Below are 27,041 nucleotides of genomic sequence, written 5' to 3' on the forward strand. Positions count from 1 at the left end.
AAAAAGTCAGAAGTCAGTTTTACAAATGTTCATAGTTAAATACTACTGGGATGCAAAGCAGAAGAAATTCAACAGTCTGAGCATAACCGACAACCCGACCTACCTGACCTGACAGATCAACCCTATCCAACCTGACAGACTGACCGACCCAACCCAACCTGACCAACCAATCGACTAAAGGCTGGTTCACAATAAACCAGAAACGACAACGAGAACGGAAGTAATGTTAAAATAAATGTATTTAAATGTGAGCATTCACAACAGTTAATTGTGAATGCACACATTTAAATACATTTATGCTTGACCATGCCGAGATTAGTAATTATACACCTGGTAGCAATCCTTTAATGGACCTCATTAAAGTACACCTATTCATTAAAGTTCAGGTTTTCGATTATTCTCGGATATGCAATCGAAAGACAACTAGCAAAACGTCATGCAGGCTGGAAATCCAATACTGTCGCAGAAGGTTATGTTCTGTTACTATAATAATTAGCGTTAATTGTAAGTAATATTCAAATAAATTCAATTTGTCATCTCGTTTTTCAATGTCGAATTCAATTTCAAGGTTATATCAAGTTTAACGTTTATCTTACTCTCGAGATTATATCAAGGTCGTCGACATTCATTGCCCGGAAAAAATAAATACTTTCGCGTCTGCGCACATCTCACAATTTACGAGATTGCACAAGGTCAGTTCGCTCCCCAGTCACATAAGAATAACATGAATACTTATGAATAATTTCAAGTTAGAAATATGGTCGAGCATAAAAAGTCGTATGAAACTTGCTTATAATGGTAATTAAGACGCTCATATGAAAATTATGAAACTCGCTTATGCTCGTTTCATAAACATCCTTGCATCTTAATTACTATCATTATAGGCTCGTTGCATAATGTACTATTATTTTAACATTATTTCCGTTCTCGTTGTCGTTTCCGTTCCCGGTTTATTGTGAACCAGCCTTAACCAACCAAAAAGTTCATCTGTACAAAAGAGGCATTTCCCTAAACATCTAACATCTACATTAATTTATTGCAATGGTTACACAATACACAGCACATATGAATATTTATGTTTTGAAGCAAGCACACACAAGGGTCAGTGAAGAAGATAACTGATAATGCAATAGTACTTTGACCTTCTATATTTAATTTTAGCGGTGGAGCAGCATATCTACTTTAAAGCTCACAGCAATACATAGCTTACGATGAAGAAACTTTGTTGGTGGTTGTTTTTACTGGCACTTGGAATACCGACATCATCAAAGACTACAACTGAGAGAACATTTATAGTGACAAGAATAGAAAATGTTGAAACAAATGATATACAAAGTGTAAAACACAATACATCTGGCACATACACTCCAACATGGGATAGTCTAGACACCCGGCCTCTGCCTCAGTGGTATGATGATGCTAAAATTGGCATCTTCATTCATTGGGGTGTATTTTCGGTGCCAAGTTTTGGTTCTGAATGGTTCTGGATTGATTGGAAAGGTAATCTTCACTGTATATAATAGTAACCTTGAAAAAAAATAAGCTTTACTATATTTTTCATTCTAAAATTTCTGCTAGGTTATTATTAAATTTTATAAACTACATATACAAGGTTGTAACTATAACTGTCAACTGCTTTACATGATTTTGTTTTCTGTTTGCTTATTAACAGTCAATTGTAACAGTGATTAGTATCTACTATATTTTATATAATTTCATTTTATACATACCTAGCATATTTTAACTATAATTTTTTTTTATCCAGTGCCATCAAGTCATCTTTTTGACATTTCTGGTCTTCTCTCCTGGCAGTGGCTTAGTTAGTTGTAACCCACTTCTGAGGTTGGGGCACCTGGAAGGCGGAGTTACATTACCCCGATGATATGATAGGATGACTATGATTATGTAGTGCCAGGAGAGGTCTTAAATCTAAACTTAACCTAAATTCCAGACCATGGACGAATATAGGAATAATCCCCTTTAAGGAAAAATTCCTGTGCTCTAACCAGGAATCGAACCCGGTACCTCATGAACTATAGTATAAGCTCTGACCACTAGACCATGAGGCTGGTCATAAAAAAAATTAATTTATTGGTCTGACCCAATATTTTGGGTTTGCCCTGCGACACAGAATAGCTCACAATAAAATTTAAAATGGAAAATTATATAAACAGGTTTCAGACAAAAGTTATTAAGACATAAGAAGAAAAAAAATAGAACCCAATATAATTTAAATTGAATGTACGCCATAAAGATGCTGACGAAATATCGCTACAGAAAATTTTACAATGGTGGTGACGATGGCATCTTGAAGATCTCTCGTCAGCTTGTATTTTTCCCTCTACTTTACAAAGGCTTTCAGAATGGTGCCTCTCGCTCCGAAGAAGAGACCGGTAACTTTGATTTTTTCAATGTTGTATTTCGCTGATAGGTACTGAATCATGGGCTCGTAGATTTTCTTTTTCTCTTCGTTCACTTCAGATGGTTGAGTGGCTGAGATTTCAAATGTGATCATAGGATCAATTATTTCCGCTATCTGTTTATTCCTATTTATAGCTATGATATCAATCCTACGATTGCTCCCACCATCAGCAATACAATGAACTTCCTCGTGAACGTCTAGATTTTTGGATCGAAGTGCATCTGCGATCATAGAACGTATGATGTTGTGACGTTTTATTCTGAGTACTTCTCCCTGTGGGCAACTCCCAAGCACATGTGGTAAAGTTTCAAACTCACTGCAGTGCCTACAGTGGGTTGTGCCTGTAGAGCGACCAGGAGAGAACGTACTGGTGCCACCATCGCAATATATATATATATATATATATATATATATATATATATATTTTTTTTTTACGTAATTTGATTCTGTATGCAGTATATTGTAATTGTTGTTATTGGGTCATGGCGCTTTCAATTGGTACTACTGGGGCTTAGGAAACCATGAAATACTCAAGTCAAGATAGCTGGTATGTACCTAGAATCGAACCCCGTACCTTTCAAATGCAATACATTACTCTACCATGCTCGGTACCGGTAATAATAATAAATTTGATCGAATATAACAGTTATTTTCTATCAGTTTTGAAATTTTTCGAGGACTTTTTAATTCCAAACTCATGAGTTAATTAAAAACACAATCAGTATATTACTAATTTCATGTAGTGAAATAAAGATTCAGCGTTACACTGTTAAACTAATATTGCTCTTACAAATCTGTAACTCAACTTTGTTCGCATAGTAATCCAGTTCTGAAATTGTAATACATAAATAATAAGCATATCATGTTACAGTAGAAACTCTATTATCCGTGGTAATGAAGGGAGTAGACTGGCCGGTTAATCGAAAAAATGGGTAATTCGTATCATAAAATATTTTCATAAATTAAGTGCATATTAAAGTTTTGTAATTCCTTCCGTGGTTTGTGTTTAAAATGCTAAGTAGTGGACCAGAAGTTCAGTAATTTAAGTCTGCTTGTCAATGATGGGTTTATAAGTGCCAAGGAAATTACTTGTAATATTTGTTTGCGGAAAGACAGGAATAGTAGAGGTCTCCTGTTGTAGATTTACATACCTTATACACTTTATCCTTGTTTTTCATTAAATCGCGCACAGTTTTAATGCCAATCTCGTATTCTGATACGAAATAAGCCGTGGTTTCTCTTTTCCTTCTGCTCTCAATTTTACAATTGAGTATTTTGATATTCTATAATACTACAGTGAGTGATTAATGTTACCCTGACAAATGTTCGTAACAAACATACTGTGTATAACGAATGTTGTCTTATTCTTTGATACCAGGTAAAAAATTACAGGCATATGTGGAATTCATGAAGAAGAATTATCCTCCAAATTTCACCTACCAGGATTTTGCTCGTGACTTTACAGCAGAATTTTACAATCCTGACGAGTGGGCAGAAATATTTCAGAGCTCTGGAGCAAAGTAAATATTTATAAATATTAAATTATAGTTCTAAAGCAAATATACATAAAAGAGGTATGTTCTGTTTTCTTAATTAGTATAGGATTCCCAGACATATTTGAAAAAAATATGGGACCCTTATCAGTTATCACTGGGTAAGTTTAGTATGCGCACCCATCAAATATGCCAATCTTTCAAAGTGTGTATAGTAAAGTTTACTATACAAACACTTTACTAACTAAGGGTAAGTATACAAATAGTAAACAAAATTGTTAGGGAGCATATTTGCATTAAGTTTAAGCTTCTTTATGTAAGTTGCCTTCAAATTGCTTTTACTAAGTTATTACAAAATACTCTACTCACGTGACAATACTATTATAAATCAATCCACCTTGGCCTTGCAATATTTCTCTGAAGAATGAATTTCATTTAACAATTGTTTATTTTGAATAATCATGTCATGAAAAGCAACACAATCCTCACTGAAGAATGATTTTACAACATGCATTGATTTTACTGTTCTTATAGATAATTTATTTATGTATATACTTATGGGGGAATGTTGTATTTTTGACAATTAAATTTTTCGATGTGGCAAAGTTGACTAATCTAACTCCATTGTCCCTCTTAACCGAATCATATGCCTTTTTGAAATCTATGAATAACTGATGTACTGTACCCTTATACTCACATTTTTTCTCCATTATCTGTCAAATACAGTTAGGAAAAAATCCACAAACGATTAGGGAAAACACGGAAATTTTACTTGAAGCAAGTAAAGAGATCGGTTTGGAAGTAAATCCCGAAAAGACAAAGTATATGATTATGTCTCGTGTCCAGAATATTGTACGAAATGGAAATATAAAAATTGGAGATTTATTCTTCGAAGGGGTGGAAGAATTCAAATATCTTGGAGCAACAGTAACAAATATAAATGACACTCGGGAGGAAATTAAACACAGAATAAATATGGGAAATGCGTGTTATTATTCAGTTGAGAAGCTTTTATCATCTAGTCTGCTGTCAAAAATTCTGAAAGTTAGAATTTATAAAACAGTTATATTACCGGTTGTTCTGTATGGTTGTGAAACTTGGACTCTCACTCTGAGAGAGGAACATAGGTTAAGGGTGTTTGGGAATAAGATGCTTAGGAAAATATTTGGGGCTAAGCGGGATGAAGTTACAGGAGAATGGAGAAAGTTACACAACGCAGAACTGCACGCATTGTATTCTTCACCTGACTTAATTAGGAACATTAAATCCAGATGTTTGAGATGGGCAGGGCATGTAGCACATATGGGCGAATCAAGAAATGCATATAGAGTGTTAGTTGGGAGACCGGAGGGAAAAAGATCTTTGGGGAGGCAGAGACGTAGATGGGAGGATAATATTAAAATGGATTTGAGGGAGGTGGGATATGATGATAGAGACTGGATTAATCTTGCACAGGATAGGGACCGATGGCGGGCTTATGTGAGGGCGGCAATGAACCTTCGGGTTCCTTAAAAGCCATTTGTAAGTAAGTAAGTAAGTATAGATAATTTATTTTTCTCATCAATCTATAGAGCGTTCATGTGAGAAAATAATCTTCTGACACACGTCTTTGTCCCAGGGATACACATAATGAACTCCACTACCCTCTTCAAATTTCAGAGTTCTCCTTCAGTACTTTTAAAAAGATCCACCAGGCTTCATCTAAACGTTTGGTGTTGCCATCACTCACCTTAGGAAATTAATAACTCACAATAATTGTTTCATAATAGTCCATTTACAGTCACCTGCAATGATGAGTGTGATGTTTGTAATTTGTAATGTAGAATAGACATTGTAACTTTTCCGTTTTTTCTCAGTTTAGAACTCTCAAATACAGGACGCATTAGCGAAAAATGGGACGATCCTGTATTTTACGGGACTCTGGGAACCCTAAATTAGTATGAAAGTATTGAAATTATAATCGAAATACCTAGAGAATTTAACATGAATAGACATGTTGAACTTGTAGATCATATTAAGACATTTCGCTAAAATATGTACATTTGTAGACATAATATAACAACATGTAGACATATATTTATACATATACACATGCATACATACATACATACATACATACATACATACATACATACATACATACATACATACACTCACACACAGATACATATATATATATATATATATATATATATATATATATATATATTATGTATCTATATGTTATGTCTCTACATACGTAAGTAAGCATGTATGTATGTATGTGTGTATATTAGCTAAGTGTCATAATATTATCTATAAGTGCAACATGCTATTCATGTTAAATTCTCTATGTTTTTCGACTGTAATTTCAAGACATTAATCTAATTAATTTATATATGTTACACTCTTACAAGTGTATATTTATTGTATGGTAGTCTGTAAGTTTCAATTTGTTATGATTAGTTTAAAATATAACCCTAATATACTATATGTAAAATAGGGTTTATAAATATGGAATAAATACTACTACTACTACTAGTATGAAAGTATAGTGCTTAAAAATATCCCTCTTCAGTAGGTACAGGGAGATCCAACGAAAAGTGGAGTCTGTCGTCAGTCATCCAGTTTTGTCACTGCTTGTCCCATACATTATGCTATTAAATTAATAAATACATTAAATAATATATAATAATTTAAATTAATGAATATCGATAATCAAAAAATACACAAAGCCAGCATTCTCCAATTTTTCCTATTTACTGCTGTCCTCTTTGTCTCCTCATATGATCCATATATCTTAATGTCGTCTATCATCTGATATCTTCTTCTGCCTCGAACTTTTCTCTCGTTCACCATTCCTTCCAGTGCATCCTTCAATAGGGAGTTTCTTCTCAGTCAGTGACCCAACCAATCCCTTTTTCTCTTTCTGATCAGTTTCAGCATCATTCTTTCTTCACCCACTCTTTCCAACACAACTTCGTTTCTTATTCTGTCTATCCACTTCACACACTCCATTCTTTTCCATATCCAAACACTAAGTCGTAGGCTTTCAATTGCTTTACCACAATTTATCTTTATGACATAATTTCAACCATATCTCTCAATTCTGAGATTAATATATAATACATGAAAACGATATTCTAGGTACGTGGTCCTGACAAGCAAACATCATGAAGGATATACTCTGTGGCCATCTACGACAGCTTTCAGTTGGAATGCCATGGATGTAGGCCCACACAGGGATTTATTAGGTGACATAGTATATTTTGTTCATTATAACAACTGTCCCAGAATAAAATATGTAAGATTGTGAGAAATGTCTTCCCTAAAAGAAATATGATACCGGTACAAAGATATGATTTTGGTAAAAGTATTCTTTTAATCACATATTAAGGTGAGAGGATGGTATTTTTTGGTGGGGGGGGGGAAGAGAGAGAGAGAGAGAGAGAGAGAGAGAGAGAGAGAAAGAAACTTAAAAATACTCTGTGATATGTGTGGAATGCATAGCATAACATTTTGTGGGTGTTTGTGCCCTTATCGGATGTTGAGTCGCCATTTTTAAACTTCCTGCGTTATGGATTTATAAAACACTCGCCCACTTTTATTGTTGTTTCTGGTAAACTAAATTTTCAAAAAAAAAAAAAAAAAAAAAAAGAAAAGTTTTTAAATACTCTTTGATATGCGTGGAATGCATTGCAAAATATTTTGTGGGTATTTGTGCCCTTATCGGATGTTGAGAAGTCATTTTTAAACCTCCTGCGCTATGGATTTTTAAATCACACACCCCCTTTTATCGGTTTCCAGTAACTTCATTTTTTTTTGCTACATTGCCAGACAAAAATGGATATAATTTCTGAACTATTAAAGATACATGCATGAAATTTGGAACACACATTCTTTAGGCTATTAGGAAACTTTTCTCTGTAACAGAATTTTGTTACTTGATTTCATTTTAAAAATACGTCCGTTTGTTTGCAAGAAAGGAAATCAGAAAAGTGTTATTAAATTTTAATTGTTTATTTTACAAACGTAGGGACTAATAACAAAATTCTGTTATGGACAGTTTGTAGAACATGCTTTTGCAAATACATTGCAAACAACTGTTTGAATCTATCTTTAAAGACAGTTTAGATAATATCGGTTTTGTAGTCCCGTCACTCTAATTTCTGGCAGCCAATCGCGTTGCAGGTCGGCTACATTTAAACGTGTGCATCTTGTGATTCGCTGATTCATTTCTTAAGGCTCGATAAATACTTAATATAATCACCCGCCATTTTAGCTCTTTCGATGGTGTTCGCAGAAAGCATACGAAGACGTTATTTGCCGCTCAATTATTTGCTGAATTACATTGCGTTTGATTTATTATCATAGGAGCTACGACATGATAATGTTTAACGGTGTGGCAAATAGATTCCTCGTATGGTAGCTCGGCAACGTAATAACAAAAATGGCGAATGATACTACCTACTTAGACTTTATACAGCCTTCACTTTCTAAGACGTAAGCAAAGAGACGGAGTCACGCCGGAAATAACAGCGTCGGGACTATAGTACAATTCTGCATTGGGTGTATTTTTTTTCAAATTTGGGCCCCCAAATAATTTTTTTCAAAATATTTATATTTGGTTGAGTTGCCACAGCTATGAGCTCTCTACATACAAAAAATTAATATTTTACACCAAATAGGAAAAAAGGTTTATAAAAATACCATCCTCTCCCCTTAAATATTAATATTAGCGAAAGCAAATAAAAACTATTTAATCTAATATATTACTGCGCAAATTCGTAATATCACTCAGCTTACATACATGTTTGTTGTAGGTGACCTAGCAAATGCAATTCGAGAGAAGACAGACCTGAAATTTGGATTGTACCACTCCCTGTATGAATGGTTTAATCCATTGTACCTGTATGACAAGGGGAATAATTTCAGCACTCAGCTCTTCGTGAAACAGAAGACTATGCCTGAGCTGTATGAATTGGTATGTCCAGCTTCCAAAGCAGTTTAACACAAAACAACGCACATTTGAAATAGCAGCTATATTATCAAATGATTTCATAATAGTACATTATGCAACGAGCGAGTATGTTCGTTAATGAAACGAGCACAAGTGAGTTTCATAATTTTCATACAAGCATCTTAATTAACATTATAGGCAAGTTTCATACGACTTTTTATGCTCGACCATATTTCTAACTTGAAATTATTCAAAAGTATTCATTTTATTCGCATCTGACTGAAGATCGGAAGTGACCTTGTGCATAGCTCGTGATGCGAAAGTATTGATTTTTTCCGAGGAACAATAATGTCATTGACCGTAATATAATTTAGAGAATAACATGAACTAATTTAGATATAACCTGGAAATTGATTTAGAATTGAAAAACGAGATGACAAATTGAATTTATTTGAATATTACTTACAATTAACGCTAATTATTATAGTAACAGAACATAACCTTCTGCAACAGTATTGGATTTCCAGCCTCGGTGACGTTTCCCTCGTTGTCCTTTGACTGCATATCCGAGAATAATCGAAAACCTGAACTTTAATGAATAGGTGTACTTTAATGACATGCATTAAAGGGCTGCTACCAGGTGTATAATTACTACATTTCGGCATGGTCGAGCATGTTTACACATTAAATTAATTAATCATAGATACAAGTTTCTTTTCTAGAGATATAAGTTTACATCTTGGAAAGTGACAATAAAATTTGCAGTATACCAAGTTACGGTACAGGGCGAACAGATTGTAGAGAAACCTCAACACAGCAACCTACCTCTCAACTGAGCCAGTCATAGGCCTATATCGACTCTAGAAATGTCAGATTTCTTCAACATTTTGGTAAATAATGTTTTTGCCTCATCTGAAAGCTCATTTTTTCTAGTTTTAAAAAATATATAACTTGTATCCATTATCTCAATAATTTCATAATTATTTGGGCATTTATAATATAAGAGCACTATACTTTCTATGCCATCTTCAGTGTCTGTTTTCTCCTATTTCACATTTTCCGACATTTATTATCCTTGCGACGGACAAAATGTAGACTTCCAATTGGGCAAAAGATTTCATTGAGGTACCAAATTAAAGCTTAACATGTGGCTATGTATTATTATTTTCAATCGATTATAATTAATTTATCCCAAAAAATATACAAATATATACTAAAGTTCTTATATAATGCATCATATCTTTTGAACAGTTAAAGATTAATAAATACTTTTAGTTTGTAACATTCTCCATACATAGGGGATCATTTTGGCGAAGGAAGTTCTACTTTAGGTCAATTTCTAATGAAGTTAGGTCGGTCCAAAGTTTTATTAATTAAAAAAAATTCTTTGGACCCCCAAATTCAATTTTGAAATTTGAATTGTATAAATTACTTAGTTTACACTTTGGAAACTATTAATGTAAAATATTACTAAATATAAGTGATCTATTCGTTCAGTAGATTTTTATTCATTCAAGTTAAGAAATGAGATGTAAAACTATCTGCCTTCTAGTTCCAAACATTTGTCGCACTTGTTTAAGAAGTTATTTTATCATATACCATCAGTGTCGAACATGTCATTACTCTTCTAGCAATTTCAGCACCAGTCAGCTAGTTTTGTGAAGTTGTTTTTTTGTATATAGTTCTTTAACGTAATAGTCTTAATGTGGTGACACAGTGATACCAATTCTAAGCAGGTGCTTCGTCATGTAGTCATCTCACAGAAGACAAAAATTCGTTATGACGCATCACTTGTTGCAATATTCTAATTGAGAAATGGAGTGATGTTTTCTCAGATGCTATTTTCCACAAACTTAACAGATAATGCAGCTGTATCAATATATGAAAACCTGCCCAGAATTCTGCACTCTTTTGAAGAAAAACCAAGAATTTGCCACATTGTCACTCACTTCTATCTCTACTGATTCAAGCTCTTCACATCCCCTTCTGTAAACTAGGCCACCAACACAAGGCAATATCACAGCATATACTAATGGAATGCATCATACAATTATTGAATACACAAAAGATGGTTAACTACAGTATAGAAGACATACTAAGGGCCGAATTCATAGTCAACACTTATTGTAAGGAAACCCTTAAGCAGTTGCTTATAATCATTTCCAATTCATAAATCCCATTGAAGTGAACACTTATTCAAATAAGGTAGTTTGTCAGCTTACTCAAGTGTTTCCTCATATGCACTGTAATCAGCTGATTCAGCGTACAATAGATGATGATTATGATTGAGTTCTATAATGAAAATGCAAAATGTGTTTCGGCAGAACAAAAGATATATCAGAGATATGGAAAACCCTTCAGACATATACAATGACCAACAATTTAAGAGGAGATACCGTTTCGACAAGAACACTGTTGTGGATATTCTGGTGTCTCTCATTGAAATTCACAATACAACCATGAGGCTTACTGATTTCACCACTGCTGAAAGTACTGGTTGCTTTGAGATTTTATGCTGCAACATCATTTAGGAGGGTTTAAATTGTATTTTTTCGAAAAGTATTCACGTCCCAACAAAGTGTTATTTTTATTTTCGTTTGTATTCTACCCAAGGAATAAGCTGTTAAAATTTTCGTAATTACACCATTCCACTTTGTTTACCACAAAAATAACTGAAAAATAAATTTAAATGATTTATTTACAGGAATATTTTCGGAGTTTGCATTAAATTCAACTGCAATATTATCCCATGTCAATGTCTTCTTTTGGAGAGAACAATAAATCAGATTTTTTTACTTTCGACGATATCTCTATATTTCATAACTATTTCTCTTAGCTCCCGTCTTTCTTCTGTAAAATGCTTTCTGGACATTTTGTATAATTTTTATCACTATAATATTTACTTCTGTAATTTGTGTACGATAATAATGTTGATTTAACAATTTGAAGGTGCTGGAAAACAATTGTATGTACGAAAGCGTTGTTCACGTCTAGCCATGTTGCCATATTTCTTTCGATGTCAAGGGAATGCTCAGGGCATATGAAAGAGTAGCGTCTCTGCAATACAATCTAAAATAAATGCTAAGGAAATGCTCATTACTTAAGTGTTTCCTCATTTTATAAGTGACGACTATGAATTCGACCCTCAAACAACAACTTATGGAAACAAGCATAATCAATATAGTGGAAACATAATGCTGTAAGTTCTCTAAGTGGAAGCACATAAGAAGGAGAGGATGACTTCTCAAAATCAATAACACTATTATTTTGTTAGATTAAATGTTTCATTTCACCATTTTCCCAGTACATTCTCATTATCACTGTGTATAAGGAAGTGCCCATCTCGAAAGCCAGTATCATGTATCTTCCAACATATCTGGCTTACATCTGATGAGCTATTTGAGTTAACTGAAGATTAAACATGAGACAATATGTTTGCTATGATTAACATTATTAAAGTACAGAGAGAGGCAACGAAAAGTTACTACATTATGCAGGGTACGTGTTTGTTGTGGGCACATTATTACGTAGTGTTGTATTACTACACTTGTTATTGAACATTATAATTTGTGTTGTGACTCCATTCGTCAACTAAACGCTCCGTATGCTCCCCGTTGTCTGCACACTCCATCCCCACCACTCGAGAATTTTAGGCCTACTGTAATGAAACTGATGTAGATGAAATTATTGGGGATCATCAGTGTGGTTTTAGGCGTAATAGATCAACTATTGACCAGATATTTTGTATTCGACAGATATTGGAGAAAAAATGGGAGTATAAAGGTACAGTGCATCAGTTATTCATAGATTTCAAAAAGGCATATGACTCGGTTAAGAGAGAAGTTTTATATGATATTCTTATTGAATTTGGTATTCCCAAGAAACTAGTTCCATTAATTAAAATGTGTCTCAGTGAAACGTACAGCAGAGTTCGTATAAGTCAGTTTCTGTCAGATGCGTTTCCAATTCACTGCGGGCTAAAGCAAGGAGATGCACTATCACCTTTACTTTTTAACTTTGCTCTAGAGTATGGCCATTAGGAAAGTCCAGGATAACAGAGAGGGTTTGGAATTGAACGGGTTACATCAGCTGCTTGTCTATGCGGATGACGTGAATATGTTAGGAGAAAATCCACAAACGATTAGGGAAAACACGGGAATTTTACTGGAAGCAAGTAAAGAGATAGGTTTGGAAGTAAATCCCGAAAAGACAAAGTATATGATTATGTCTCGTGACGAGGATATTGTACGAAATGGAAATATAAAAATTGGAAATTTATCTTTTGAAGAGGTGGAGAAGTTCAAATATCTTGGAGCAACAGTAACAAATATAAATGACTCTCGGGAGGAAATTAAACACAGAATAAATATGGGAAATGCCTGTTATTATTCGGTTGAGAAGCTTTTAGCATCCAGTCCGCTGTCAAAAAATTTGAAAGTTAGAATTTATAAAACAGTTATATTGCCGGTTGTTCTTTATAGTTGTGAAACTTGGACTCTCACTTTGAGAGAGCAACATAGGTTAAGGGTATTTGAGAATAAGGTGCTTAGGAAAATATTTAGGGCTAAGAGGGATGAAGTTACAGGAGAATGGAGAAAGTTACACAACGCAGAACTGCACGCATTGTATTCTTCACCTGACATAATTAGGAACATTAAATCCAGACGTTTGAGATGGGCAGGGCATGTAGTAAGTATGGGCGAATCCAGAAATCCATATAGTGTGTTAGTTGGGAGGCCGGAGGGAAAAAGACCTTTAGGGAGACCGAGACGTAGATGGGAAGATAATATTAACATGGATTTGAGGGAGGTGGGATATGATGATGGAGAATGGATTAATCTTGCTCGGGATAGGGACTAATGCCGGGCTTATGTAAGGGCGGCAATGAACCTCTGGGTTCCTTAACAGCCAGTAAGTAAATAATGAAACTGAATGTCCGCCTGCACTTCTACAGCTTACCTGTGAGTCGAGCAATGGATTGCGGGCAATCTATTCCCCAACATCCCCTGCATAGTGTGGTAACTTTTTGCTGCCTTTCTCTGTATATTACAGTGGTCTTGTATTTGTACATTACTCCTTTTTGTTCAAATTATGTAGTAAAATGTCATTACTATATAAAATTACTTTTTCAGGTGGAAACTTATTCCCCAGAAGTTATTTGGTCTGATGGTGAATGGGAAGCAACGGATGATTACTGGACATCTAAAGAATTTCTTGCTTGGTTATACAATGACAGTCCAGTTAAAGATACAGTAGTAGTAAATGACCGCTGGGGAATAGGTGATGTTGGCAAACATGGTGACTATTACACTTATGCTGACCGTTACAATCCTGGTATGTAAAATCATGTTTCTACGGTCGTATTTATACTTTCAAAAATAAAATAACTCTAATCACGTACGTCTAAACAGCAAGATTACTTTTATTTCAGGTGTCCTAAAGCCACATAAGTGGGAGAATTGTATGACAATAGACAAACAATCATGGGGCTACCGTAGAAACGCCAAGCTGTCGGACTACCTGACTATGAAACAGCTCTTGAAGACGCTAGCTGAAACAGTCAGTTGTGGTGGTATGAAGAGTTTAAAACTCACAAACAGATGAAATCATCATCATCTTTAGTCGATAAAAGCCTCTGCTTCCCTCAGAATTCTCCTCCACGACTGCCTATTTTTGGCGATCATCTACCAACTCCTAACTCTAGTTCTTTAAATCTTCTTCTACACCATCCATCCAACGATGTCTAGGCTGCTAAACTCTCCTTCTCCTTGAATTTCATGATTTTTCTGTCCACCCTTTGCATGTCCTGCCTATCAAAACCTCGCAACTTTAACCCAGATATGCCTACTGTCCTATTAAAAGGACAGTTGTCAATGTTTCAAATTACCCTCTCTACAGTCATCGCATTTCCTTTTTCACAGGTGTCACTATTACTGGTCTTAATTAGAGGCTTGCTAGGTATGATAAGACTGGTAATTAGAGTTCTGGTCATCGATGAGTTTGAGATGTGGACGTGAGAATTGTTCGTTTATTTCAGCTATGGCATCCGAGACGCAAATCAGATAAGAATGTTAAATATTTTTACAGTTCGGAATTATTTTACAAATTGTTGTAGATCAAATGACTCCTAATAAACATAAATATAACGTGAAACCACAATGTGTTCGAAATATCTATTCATTACGACATGACAATGACGAAAACTTATGTGTCCTTTTAAAAGGACAGTAGGCATATCCCCATATATTTCGAAATTGTTTCGCTTTTTCAATTTTAGTGGATTTTCTCTGCATGAAATGCTATCTATATTTGAAAATTATGCTACGGGCGAAATTTCATCTCAAATACAGACATATCACTATAATGCAGCCTACAAATGCCACACAGAGTTCGTGTGCACTCAAAATTGGGTTTCTGGCTTCTCGTCAGCCCACTGAGGTGTGTGGATATGAAGGGACAGTGTCGGGTGTAGTTGCTGGGTAGCTAGTCGGCAGAGCGTTGGTGCGCTAAGCCAAAGGTCCCGGTATCGATACCCGGCTCTGGAACAATTTTTCATTTGAAATTATTCAAGTCTGCTTCGCAGGGAGATATACCTGAAAGCCAGATTTGCATAGCAAGACCTGTTTACAAGTGGAGGATTGGTGACGTTCTGGAGGGAGGTATTGAATGGTCATAAGTTTCTTTTGTTTTTCATTTAGTATTTTTGGAAGAGGTCTTATTTTCTATCTAAATTGTCATTGTCATAACAATGTAGAGTTTAGAAAATGAACTGAAACCTGTCTTTCGACATTGCCACAGCAATTGCTTCATTATATGTATCATCACTTCTCTCCCAATATAACCTCCTCCTCGAAACTTCAACACTCTTTTCGCCTATTACTTATTCTTACATATCAATAGCAATACAGTACTATTCAATGACGAAAGCATTCCAGAGTTAAAACGAATTTAGCCACAGTGCATCATTCTTCAGAATAATATTAGTAGTAATAATAAAGAAACTATAATAAAATAACAACGTAATAATTTGATAACAATAATAATAATAATAATAATAATAATAATAATAATAATAATAACAACAATAATAATAACTGTAAATTACAACAATTACATTGTTTCCTTTCATGTAAGCATAGTATACAACTATTCCTCAAAATGTATGCTCATATACCTACTGTCCTTTTAAAAGGACACCTGTTTCTAGCTCAACCAGTTACAACTAGAATGTTTCGACACCATACAAATACTTCAGTTATATACTGCATTAAATGAGATTTGAAAAATACAAAAAAAATTGCAAAAAAAAAAATATTTCAGGCATATCTGGGTTGTGATATTAGGTGATTTATAGAGCTGATACAGTGTGTGATTATATTTTATCCACCATTCTTCATATTGTGTTGATCCATATATTTTTCTTAATATTCTCCTTTAAAATGTTTTCAAATGAGTTAAGTCCATGTCTTAGTACAGTACGACAGTACTTGTTTTTGTTAGTCCATGGGTTCTTATAACTGTGGCTATTTAGACCATCCACCATGTGGGACCATCCTACTGTATGTGATGGGATCACTCATCTGCCACCCAAAAGAAGTCCAAGAGATTACAAGGCACTCACGGGATTTTGCATAAAAAATATACAAATGTTCTTTGTCATCTTCAGAGAAAGAAAAGATGGTGAGAATGACTGACACGTACAAAATGGGGTGTTTCATAGAGATATAGTTATAGATCAAAGAAATATAATATATTCTTTCACTATATCATTAATTTAATTGTTCTTTCCTGGTACTCATTAACAAATCCAATACAGGAAATCACGTAAAAAATGGATATAAGAGGATTAGGTTAGGTTAGGCAACAATGGCTAGGAGCAGATTAAGGATGACCCTTTGCACGTCGGCTATACTGAGGCCTATTGTGCACACCGAATTTATCAGATGAATGAGAATGAGCTGTACCAGCCCACCGGCCGCATGTGACCCCCACTTGCTCACTCAATGCCCCCCCCCGCTCTATCTAAGTTCATACAGCCAAGGTGACCAAGCAACACAGGATCCATTCTCCAACAGCCCTTTCAAGGTGTCAAAATGCCCTTGAAAGTGCTCTTAAGGAATGAATCCTGGCAGAGATATTGTGGAAGGCTGGGAAACCAAGAATGATTGCGGAGAGGATTGGGTACTTATATCAGAGCTGGTATCAATATTATGTTTGTAAAAATTTTAGCTGAAAATAATGGATTTCAGATTTTAGTGGGGAAGGGAATGAAGAGACAGTGTAAAAAGAATAATGAAAAAGATTTGCTCTTATTTTGTCTCCATGCTTTTACAATCAAAGAAGAAACACAAAATGCCACTCACAAGTAGAATATTTTGTATTCATTCTTCATTAGTTACATGTCTCAAAACTTCTGTTAGGTAATCTACTTATGAATGTTGGGCCAACAAAAGATGGAATTATTTCCCCTATATTTGAAGAACGCCTTAGAAGTATGGGTGCCTGGCTGAAGATCAATGGAGAAGCCATCTATTCAAGCAGACCATGGACATATCAGAATGACACTTTCACTTCCGGGGTTTGGTGAGTAACTTTAGTGAAATATTCATATTGAATCACCTTTTCTTTTAGTGCTGGTCTTCTGTGCCCGAGGTTGCGGGTTCAATTCCGGCCCAGGTCAATGGCATTTAAATGTGCTTAAATGCGACAGGCTCATGTCACTAGATTTAGCAGCATGTAAAAGAACTCCTGCGGAACAAAATTCTGGCACACCAGTGATGCTGATATAACCTCAGTAGTTACAAGCATCGTTAAATGAAATATAATTTAATTTAATTGTTTAGTCTATCCTGCACTTAAGCAGTTAATACGAGGGGGATCCAGGAAATAACGACCGTTTTGTTGTAATAATTAAAAAAAATATATTTACTTGAAAAACAAAGTCTGTTACATAACTGAAACTTCCTTTACTTCTCTACATAATCACCACCTACATTTAAACATTTGTCGTATCTGTTCACTAGCTTTAGAATTCCCGTGTTATACTCCTCTGCCGCCAGTTCATTAAGCCAGGTGTTCACTGTCTTCTTCAACTCTTCATCACTTCCTAAACGCGTACCACCCAGAAAGTCTTTCAGCTTAGTGAAAAGGTGAAAATCGCTAGGAGCAAGGTCTGGACTATAGGGCGGATGATCAAAGATTTCCCAACCCAATTGATCCAGCAATTCTCGAGTTGAAGCAGCAGTGTGCGGACGGGCGTTGTCGTGAAGAAGCACAACTCCTCTCGAAAGCATTCCTCACCTCTTGTTTTGGATGGCTCGCCGTAGTTTTCATAAAGTCTCACAATAACGATTTGCATTGATCGTAGTGCCTTTTGGCATGAAATCCAGCAAAAGAACACCTTTGCGATCCCAAAAGACAGTAGCCATGACTTTTTGTGTTGAGAGAGTCTGAATTTTCTCGGTTTCTGGGGTGATGAGGGATGATGTCACTGACGTGATTGGCGCTTGGTCTCTGGGATGTTGTGAGACACCCAGGTCTCATCACCAGTCACAATTTGATCAAGAAAGGCGTCTCCATCTGTGTGATATCGCATCAAGAATGTCAATGCTGAGGCCATTCTCTGAGTTTTGTGTTGGTCACTCAGTTGCCGTGGAACCCATCGTGCACAGATTTTGTGGTAGCCAAGATGTTGCGACACAATTTCACCAAGCAAAGAACGAGAAGTGTCAGGAAAGGCAATATGCAATTCGTCGAGTGATGTGCGCCTGTCTTGCAAGGTTCTGTCGTTCACTTTAGTCTTCAGGTCTTCTGTGATGAGTGATGGGCGTCCGGGTCGGGTTTCATCGTGGACATTTGTTCGCCCATTGTTGAACATTTCCCACCATTTTCTCACATTTCTTTCATTCATTACAGTATCACCATACACTTCTTTCAATTGCCGGTAAATCTCTGCAGGTTTCAAATGTCGGGCATTCAAAAATCGAATCACACTCCTCACCTCACAGTCGGCGGGATTATCAATCACGTCGTTCATTTTGAAGTAACACAAAATGCACAATGGCGACTTGTTGCAACCAGTACTCACAACATTATGAGAACACATGTTAAGGAAGCCAGTTGACCTTCAAACAAGGAAGGGGAGTCAGCTGCGCGGCGGGTATGCGTGAATGGTCGTTAATTCCTGGATCCCCCTCGTAAATAAGGAGGTTGTTAAGATTCTAATTCCTACTTCTGAATCTCTTATAAACACTACATAAAAAATAAATGTTTAAAGCTTAATTCCTTTACAGACTTCCATACCACATTTACTTAAACTTACTTTATCTTTTATATTTTCGAAACCTATATTAAAAGCTGAAGAATAAGAGAAATCTCTTTCTTTAATTATTATTGATTTCATTTCGTATCTTTCAAATGATAATATGGTCATACTTTTCAGAAATTCTGACAACCCTTTTCTAAATTCGTCTCAATATAAGATTATATCACAATAAACTTTATATTAACAGGTACACGAAGAAGAACAGTGCAGCTGACAAAATTGTGTATGCCATTGTATTAAACTGGCCACGTGGTGGAAAACTGATACTAGCTGCTCCTAGATTGGTACAAGAGTCCACTATCACTCTCCTAGGACATACACAAGATTTGCAGGTACAATGAAATCATGCAACTGCAATATAAGAGACAACTCATACAAAGTGTAGTTAAAAATAAAGCATACATTTTTATTGTGACTATGGGGGAATGCTACGGTAATCTTTGTGGTTTTGCTTAGTAGTGGAGTCCGCTAAGTTGTTGTTATCTAATGCCGGGCTTTGGCAACGAAGCCATTAGCGTTCTTGCTCTCCAATATTTCTCTGTGGTGGATCCATCAGGTAGAACTTCACAGGTTGCAAGGGACAGTGAAGTGTATTCCATAACCTCTCCTATCCAAAACCCAACCTCAACCTGCTCGTGGTGCAACCTGCTTTTACAGATGAGGCTCTGGGGACCGAGTATTGGCGGTATAACCACAACATCAGAAATAGAGGAAATGGTATTTCATCTCTTACGCTGACATGCCATGGCGTAGAAATGTTCCACAAGTGGTGCTTGTGAGAAAGGTCGGTGGACTCTAAAACTCCTCCCGGCCAGGTCCGATGGACCCATTAACCAACGACAGGTGTGGCCCTCCAGTCATACTGGGGGTTTACGTGAGTGGGTGATGTAACCACCATTACAAACAAAAAATTGGTGCCCACTTAAAAAACGGTTACACTCATGCTAATTAACCTAATGGAGTCCGCTAAGTAAATTCATGCAACCTTCAGCTCTGATGGTGCATAGTGGTAGTTCTTTTTTTTTTTTTTAAGTAGGTTATTTTACGACGCTTTATGAACATCTAGGTTATTTAGCGTCTGAATGAGATGAAGGTGATAATGCTGGTGAAATGAGTCCGGGGTCCAAGTGGTGGTTCTTCAATATGTATTATTGTGCTATAGTTTCTCAAGCTTAACACAATGCGTATCGTGTATCTGAACTGGCCAAATTGGTCTCCACAGTTGTTTGAGTGGATCTTCCAGCAGTGTTTGGGGTGGAAGTGAACAATGCTTGTTCACTATCATTCACCAAACTACACTCTTCCTGGTTTTCAGATACTGGGATTGACCTGTTAGTCACAAATGCCAGTGCAAAACCGGTTTCTGAGAATATATGTGGGTTATAGGGGCATATGCCACATTTTGCACATTGTTCGGGGTCACAGCAAGTGGAAATGCTATTTTGACACTAGATGGAATGTCATATATTGTCATGACTTTCCCAGGATTATTTCGCATCCATGAATCCATTGCATTGTTCACGTGCTTTTAAAAAAGACCAAATACATTCCTGTCTAATGGCTGTAGTCTATGCGAACAATGCAGAGGGAATGATAGCATAGTGACGTCATTGTTCTTTGCATAGTCAAGTACAGACGGTGACAAGTGTGACTGGTGGTTATCCAGTAGCAAAAAACGGGATAATTCTTGGAAGGACAATTTGCTGCATAAAATGCTGGAGAAATGTGAGAAATACCACCTCCATTGTCCAGACCGATGTATTCCCGGTTCTGATGCAATCAATTGGACGATCACATACAAAATGATCATGATACTCTTTGCGAGGGAAGATGATTATAAGAAGGATGCTGTTTCCATTTACACATACTGCTATGGTGAGCATCACCAAAACACTTTGCTCACCAGAGATTGTTTCACCTCCTTTTTAGCTTTTCCTTTGGATAATTTCTGAACTGTAGTAATGCCAGTTTCATCGACATTCCAAATGTCAGATGCTTTGAAACCACACCTAGCCATAACAGTTCCAAGCTTGTCAAAAAATTGAGCTACATTTGATTTAATAAAACTGGTACCTGTACCCAGACTTGTTGCTTCTGGTGTGCAAATTGACAAGTTTGGATGACATTTCAAAAGAGCAGCAAACCAATCTACTTCAGCCATGCCATTTGCTTCCCATTGTGGAGGCATATTAATGCCATATTTTTTTCCCACATTGGAAAGCAACCATTCTAACCTGTTTAGGCTTTAAACTAAATAAATGTGAGAATATATTTCAATGTAGGATACAAGAATATTTTCTTAATCATTACTGCATACTTGGACATTGCCGTAATATCCTATAAGAGGCCAGTTAGCTTGATTTTCAGCATCTTGTCCTGAAAGGAAATAGAGAGTATATGTTTAAAATATCCCTTTTACAGGAAACCCCTAATAATAACAATGACTGAGTGAATGAAAAGCTTTCTTATATTTCTTCGAATTCAATATGAAAAACTTATCAGATTACCAGGAAACAATTGGCATTCATACAGTCCTCTCTGTAGATTGAAAACTCAAAAAAGTTTCATATCCATTGTTCAAGAATTAAAACAGAAAATCAATATCCCGAATTTAAAATAAAACTTACAAATTAAACCAAACCCTTTAACTCTATTAAAAATTGAATATAATCTAAATTTAACAGAAGAAATACTGAAATCAGAAGTAAACACTGGAATACTAAAACAATTGTCTTTAGAGACAATTAATATTAGGTACCCTCCACAAAACTGGCTTCATTTATACACCGACGGATCCTTGATCTCCAGAGAGCAAGGTGCCGGTGCAGGTGTTACGTGCTGTCTCTTCTCACTTTATAGATCTCTTGGATATGGAACAACAAGTTTTGATGTTGAAATCATTGCAATAAGTGAAAGTCTTAGGAATCTTCTATGCCACATCAATAAATTTAAGAATGCAGTTATATTGTCAGACTCCAAAGCAGCTATTCTATCAATAGCCTCTAAACACACACCTTCAGCTCAAACAGCAGAAATAACTAAAATGATCTCTCAATTAATAACACTCAATAAAAGAATTGTATTCCAATGGATACCATCCCATTGTGGAATCCTGGGAAACGAGAATGCGGATGCTTTAGCAAAGAAGGGCAGCACTGCTACTTACAGACCTGTTACTAAATCTACGTATTACTCTGTGAAAAGATTTATTAAATCTACATACATAGACTTCAACAAACAAAATTTGATAACACAATCCCAAGGGAAAAAATGGAACTCTCTGCATCATAATCCACAGTTAATTCCCGATTTACCACGAAAATCGTCTGTAGTTGCATTTAGATTGGCAACAGGCCATGATTGTTTGGCCAAACACCTGCATAGAATTGGAATACATCAGTCCCCTAACTGCGCATTGTGCAACTCAAATCAAGAAATGGATTCGGAACACCTCAAAATCTGTGCTTCAGTGGCTGGCCATGATAATATCTTTGAAAAATATTGGAGTGCAAGAGGTCAAATGACTTTATTGTCAAATGCCTGGCATTAGAAAACAACAACAACATATTTCTTCGAATTGTTTATGAAGTGTCGAAGGATTACATAACAGATGTCAAATCGTCTCGCTGCTTCCCTCATTGCCACTCCATTCTTACACAACTCTTGCATAATGTATAAGGGAATTTTCCCTCCATCAGATTTTGTTTTGTATCTCCTCATATTACGTAGGCTAAAAAAAAGCTTCCTTAGTCTTTTCTGTGTTTCCTCTTTACTTGTGATTGCAGTTGGTTCGTCATGCCCACTTCTACTGAAAATTCATTTTTCACTTAGCTAACAATGGTCCATCCCAGGAATCTGTGGAGTAGAAAGACGAAACAAGACCTCTGAGCAAGTGGTATGTGGAAGGGCTACGGCCAATGACTGCTCTGGGGGGAGGCATTGCTTGATCAAAGTGAGCAATCGCTTGCAAGGAGGGGATAATTTCTGAAATCTACCTTCTACCACGATCATCTTATCCCTTAGCGGCCTCGAGCTGATGCTACTCACAATACACTCTGACACAGACTCCGCCCACATATCCGCAAAGTTACTCTACAGATTCCTGGGACAGACCATAGACTTATTACTATTTTTTTAAATTTATTGATGTTACAGTGCCTCTTAGCCCATCTCCTTGTCAAACTCAACGTGAAATTTAATTTATTTCCTTTTTAACAGTTTCACTAATTATTTGGAATAAATTTTATTCAGCTTCCTCCAAGTGAAGGCTGCCTAGAAGACAAAGCTTACCAAAAAATTGTTATAATGAATAAAATAAAGAAAACAATGGAGAAGAAAAAGAATAAGAAATAGCACAATTAGAAATAATTGGAAAAGACTAACCAAAAACATCATTAATTCCAGAAGAAACATAGAATTTCCTAGTATTTATTTGCTATTGGGTGATCACAGTCGTCTATTTAGCACTAGTTGCAAGACTCAACTTAAGTGAGCAGATTGCCATAGCAAAGAGATCAATCTATTTACGTGTAGAGATGGTTTCTTAGGATTTTTATAGATCCCTTCACTGCAGACTTCAGTGACATGAGTTTGTCCTAGACCAAACTGCTTGCAAAAATGCGCGAATTTATTTATTCGTATTTATTCTCCACAAACAAATATTGGCGTGACTTGGAGTTTGCAGCCACAGACAACCCAGAATCGCTACTGGTACCCTGTGTGGCACGTCCAGTGGCTAGAGCACGGGCACCAGGAAATACAGGATTTTCTCTGGGAGCTCCAGTTCCCCTGTAACTTCCCAACAAATCTCCATCATTTCATCTTACCAGCCTCCTGTGGTGCACCCTGGGCAATGACTCTGTCTGTAAACTGGTCTACACAACTGGCCTCTTATGGGTGAATGATGAACAGTCAAGAACTCGCCACTGAGAAGAAAAAAACATGATATTTCCGTACTACTGTATGTTATACTTTTCGTTTATATTCCATTCAGTCGAGTTTAAAACAAATTCTCTCTTTACAGTGGGTGTCCAGAGATGGAATCCATGTACAGTTTCCCAACAAAGCTGATGTTCCAACTGAATGGGCCTGGGTACTCAAGATGACCAATGTAACGAACTGATGAATGTGGTGAGAGTTGGAAATGTTTGATGTACATAAAACCTTCAACGAAACTAGATCATTTAATCAGTCAACAACTTCTTTATATAAACAGAGTTTGTGGACAATCTATTTTCAGCACAACTTTTTTTAGTATAGGCCTATATATTTCAATGACTGTATACATCTTGTACAATGTATACATCTTGTACACCATTCAAATAAGTTAATATCTGATGTTTCACATTAATATCTCTTCTTCCACTTTCATCCTCTTTCCACCACTTTTATTTTAATTGTCTGCAAAATGACAATGAAGACAATTAAAATGAATGCAATATATAAATACAATAGTTATGTCTAATTCTGATTCTCATATGAAACTTGTAAATATGCTATGACAAATAATGAATATAATATGAGAAAATTTCACATTATCTTCCATGACTTAGCATGCCACTGTGAAGTAAGTATGAAAACAGATTTGTTAATGATGTCCAAGTTCGCAAAAGAAGTTAATAAGTAATGTCCACTTCCATAAATTTAAAATCATGTAAAGAAATATAATAATATGATGATAAAAAATAAACATACGGAAACCCATTTCATTGGAAAAAATAAAGCTAATATAACAATCTGCGTAAATAAACTTAAAATCGAGATATCTTGAAAACCATTGCAATATAGTCTTTGAAACTAAATATAAGAAAGCCTGTGTTAATGATGAGATACTTTAGTTATGTAACATACAAATTATTCCATTCCAAGTGTAATGTATATACTCTGATAACGAAATTACATTAACATAATGTGTATAAAACAATTTTTTTTTTACAATATAAAAAATTCGGTTGTCCTTTTGACTGGATGGTGATTATGTTTCAGTTCATTGTTTTTGCTATTAAAAATATTACATGCCATGATTTGAAGCACAATATTATGCTTACGTATTTCAGTTAACACAGAACTAATTCAAGTGCTGAAACTGCATTTGTGACAGAAGATAAAATTTCCTCATTCCTTGCAATTGAAGCACTCCAAACTGAATACAATATGGTTATCAACCATCAGATAATACCAAGTTGCATACTTCAGTCATTCAAAATACTTTCTTCAGTCTTCTCTTAAACATTTGAAACTGACTTACACCATTATAAAAGGACTATCTTTAAAACTTATATGTGTAAAAAATTGTGTAATACATTCAAACTATTTAAGTCCCTTGTTTCCGTTACCTTTAAAGCACCTGTTAATTTTAACACAAATGTGCGCCACATATGTCTGGAACTTTTCACTTTACAGTTGGGCAATTTCGTAGAGGTAAGCTCCAAGCAATTTTGTCTGAAATGAGAACAATTATTATTATATTTCTCTCATTTCAGTTCCAAAAATGAGTACAGCATTATAACCATGGCGATTTCATTTCTATATTATGTCTTATAGCCATTCCCTCCTAAAAGACTAGCAGGAAAGAAATGGGGATGCTCTAGGAATACTTTCAACACTACATACAAAATGTTTATACAGCCAGTGCTGACATACTGCGGAGAAATTTTAATTACTTCACCTTTCATAAACGAAATAGAATATGTTCAAAACCAAGCTCTCAGACTCATTACTGGTGGAATCAAAACAACTCCAATAAATTCTATGAGATTCCTCACTAATATTAACAGCATCAAAATGACAATAGAAGAAAAAGCACTGATTCAACATGAAAAACTTATTAGATTACCAGGAAACAATTGGCATTCATACAGTCCTCTCTGTATATTGAAAACTCAAAAAAGTTTCATATCCATTGTTCAAGAATTAAAACAGAAAATCAATATCCCGAATTTAAAAGAAAACCTACAAATTAAACCAAACCCTTTAACTCTATTAAATATAGAATATAATCTAAATTTAACAGAAGAAATACTGAAATCAGAAGTAAACACTGAAATACTAAAACAATTGTCTTTAGAGACAATTAATATTAGGTACCCTCCACAAAACTGGCTTCATTTATACACTGACGGATTCTTGATCTCCAGAGAACAAGGTGCCGGTGCAGGTGTTACGTGCTGTCTCTTCTCACTTTATAGATATCTTGTGTATGGACCAACAAGTTTTGATGGAGAAATCATTGCAATGAGTGAAAGTCTCAGGAATCTTCTATGCCACATCAGTAAATTTAAAAATGCAGTTATATTGTCTGACTCCAAAGCAGCTATTCTATCAATCGTCTCTAAACACACACCTTCATCTCAAACAGCAGAAATAACTAAAATGCTCTCTCAATTAATATCACTCAATAAAAGAATTGTATTTCCATTGTGGAATCCTGGGAAACGAGAATGCGGATGCTTTAGCAAAGAAGGGCAGCACTGCTACTTACAGACCTGTTACTAAATCTACGTATTACTCTGTGAAAAGATTTATTAAATCTACATACTTAAACTTCAACAAACAAAATTTGATAACACAATCCCAAGGGAAAAAATGTAACTCTCTGCATCAAAATCCACAGTTAATTCCCGATTTACCACGAAAATCGTCTGTAGCTGCATTTAGATTGGCAACAGGCCATGATTGTTTGGCCAAACACCTGCATAGAATTGGAATATATCAGTCCCCTAACTGCCCATTGTGCAACTCGAACCAAGAAATGGATTCGGAACACCTCAAAATCTGTGCTTCAGTGGCTGGTCATGATAATATCTTTGAAAAATATTGGAGTGCAAGAGGTCAAATGACTTTATTGTCAAACGCCTGGCATTA

General features: G+C 35.6%; 2 protein-coding genes across 3 annotated transcripts in view; one reads left to right on the forward strand and one right to left on the reverse strand.

Moving 5' to 3' along the window:
- The first annotated feature begins 1,085 nt into the window (after positions 1–1,085).
- On the forward strand, positions 1,086–25,369 carry LOC138706782 (alpha-L-fucosidase-like). Its single transcript, XM_069836475.1, has 9 exons — positions 1,086–1,500; positions 3,801–3,942; positions 7,042–7,148; positions 8,718–8,878; positions 13,987–14,188; positions 14,286–14,426; positions 17,275–17,437; positions 19,366–19,510; positions 24,202–25,369. The coding sequence occupies exons 1-9, from the start codon at positions 1,212–1,214 to the stop codon at positions 24,298–24,300; spliced, it is 1,449 nt and encodes a 482-aa protein (XP_069692576.1). The 5' UTR covers positions 1,086–1,211; the 3' UTR covers positions 24,301–25,369.
- The window catches only part of Cndp2 (Cytosolic non-specific dipeptidase 2), a 31,874-nt gene continuing 29,175 nt past the window's right edge, over positions 24,343–27,041 (reverse strand). The window contains exons 10-11 of one of the 2 annotated variants that reach the window (XR_011334075.1): positions 25,514–25,619; positions 24,343–24,578 (exon numbers count right to left, since the gene is read on the reverse strand). Coding sequence is in view for 1 of the 2 variants with exons in the window: in XM_069836490.1 (XP_069692591.1) it covers positions 25,575–25,619 (45 nt within the window). In the remaining variant the exon portion in view is untranslated. Of the gene's footprint in view, positions 25,620–27,041 lie in introns of both variants that reach the window. The other variant, XM_069836490.1, reaches the window with a different exon arrangement.

The sequence above is a fragment of the Periplaneta americana genome, chromosome 1 (genome assembly GCF_040183065.1).
Source record: "Periplaneta americana isolate PAMFEO1 chromosome 1, P.americana_PAMFEO1_priV1, whole genome shotgun sequence".
Taxonomy (NCBI): domain Eukaryota; kingdom Metazoa; phylum Arthropoda; class Insecta; order Blattodea; family Blattidae; genus Periplaneta; species Periplaneta americana.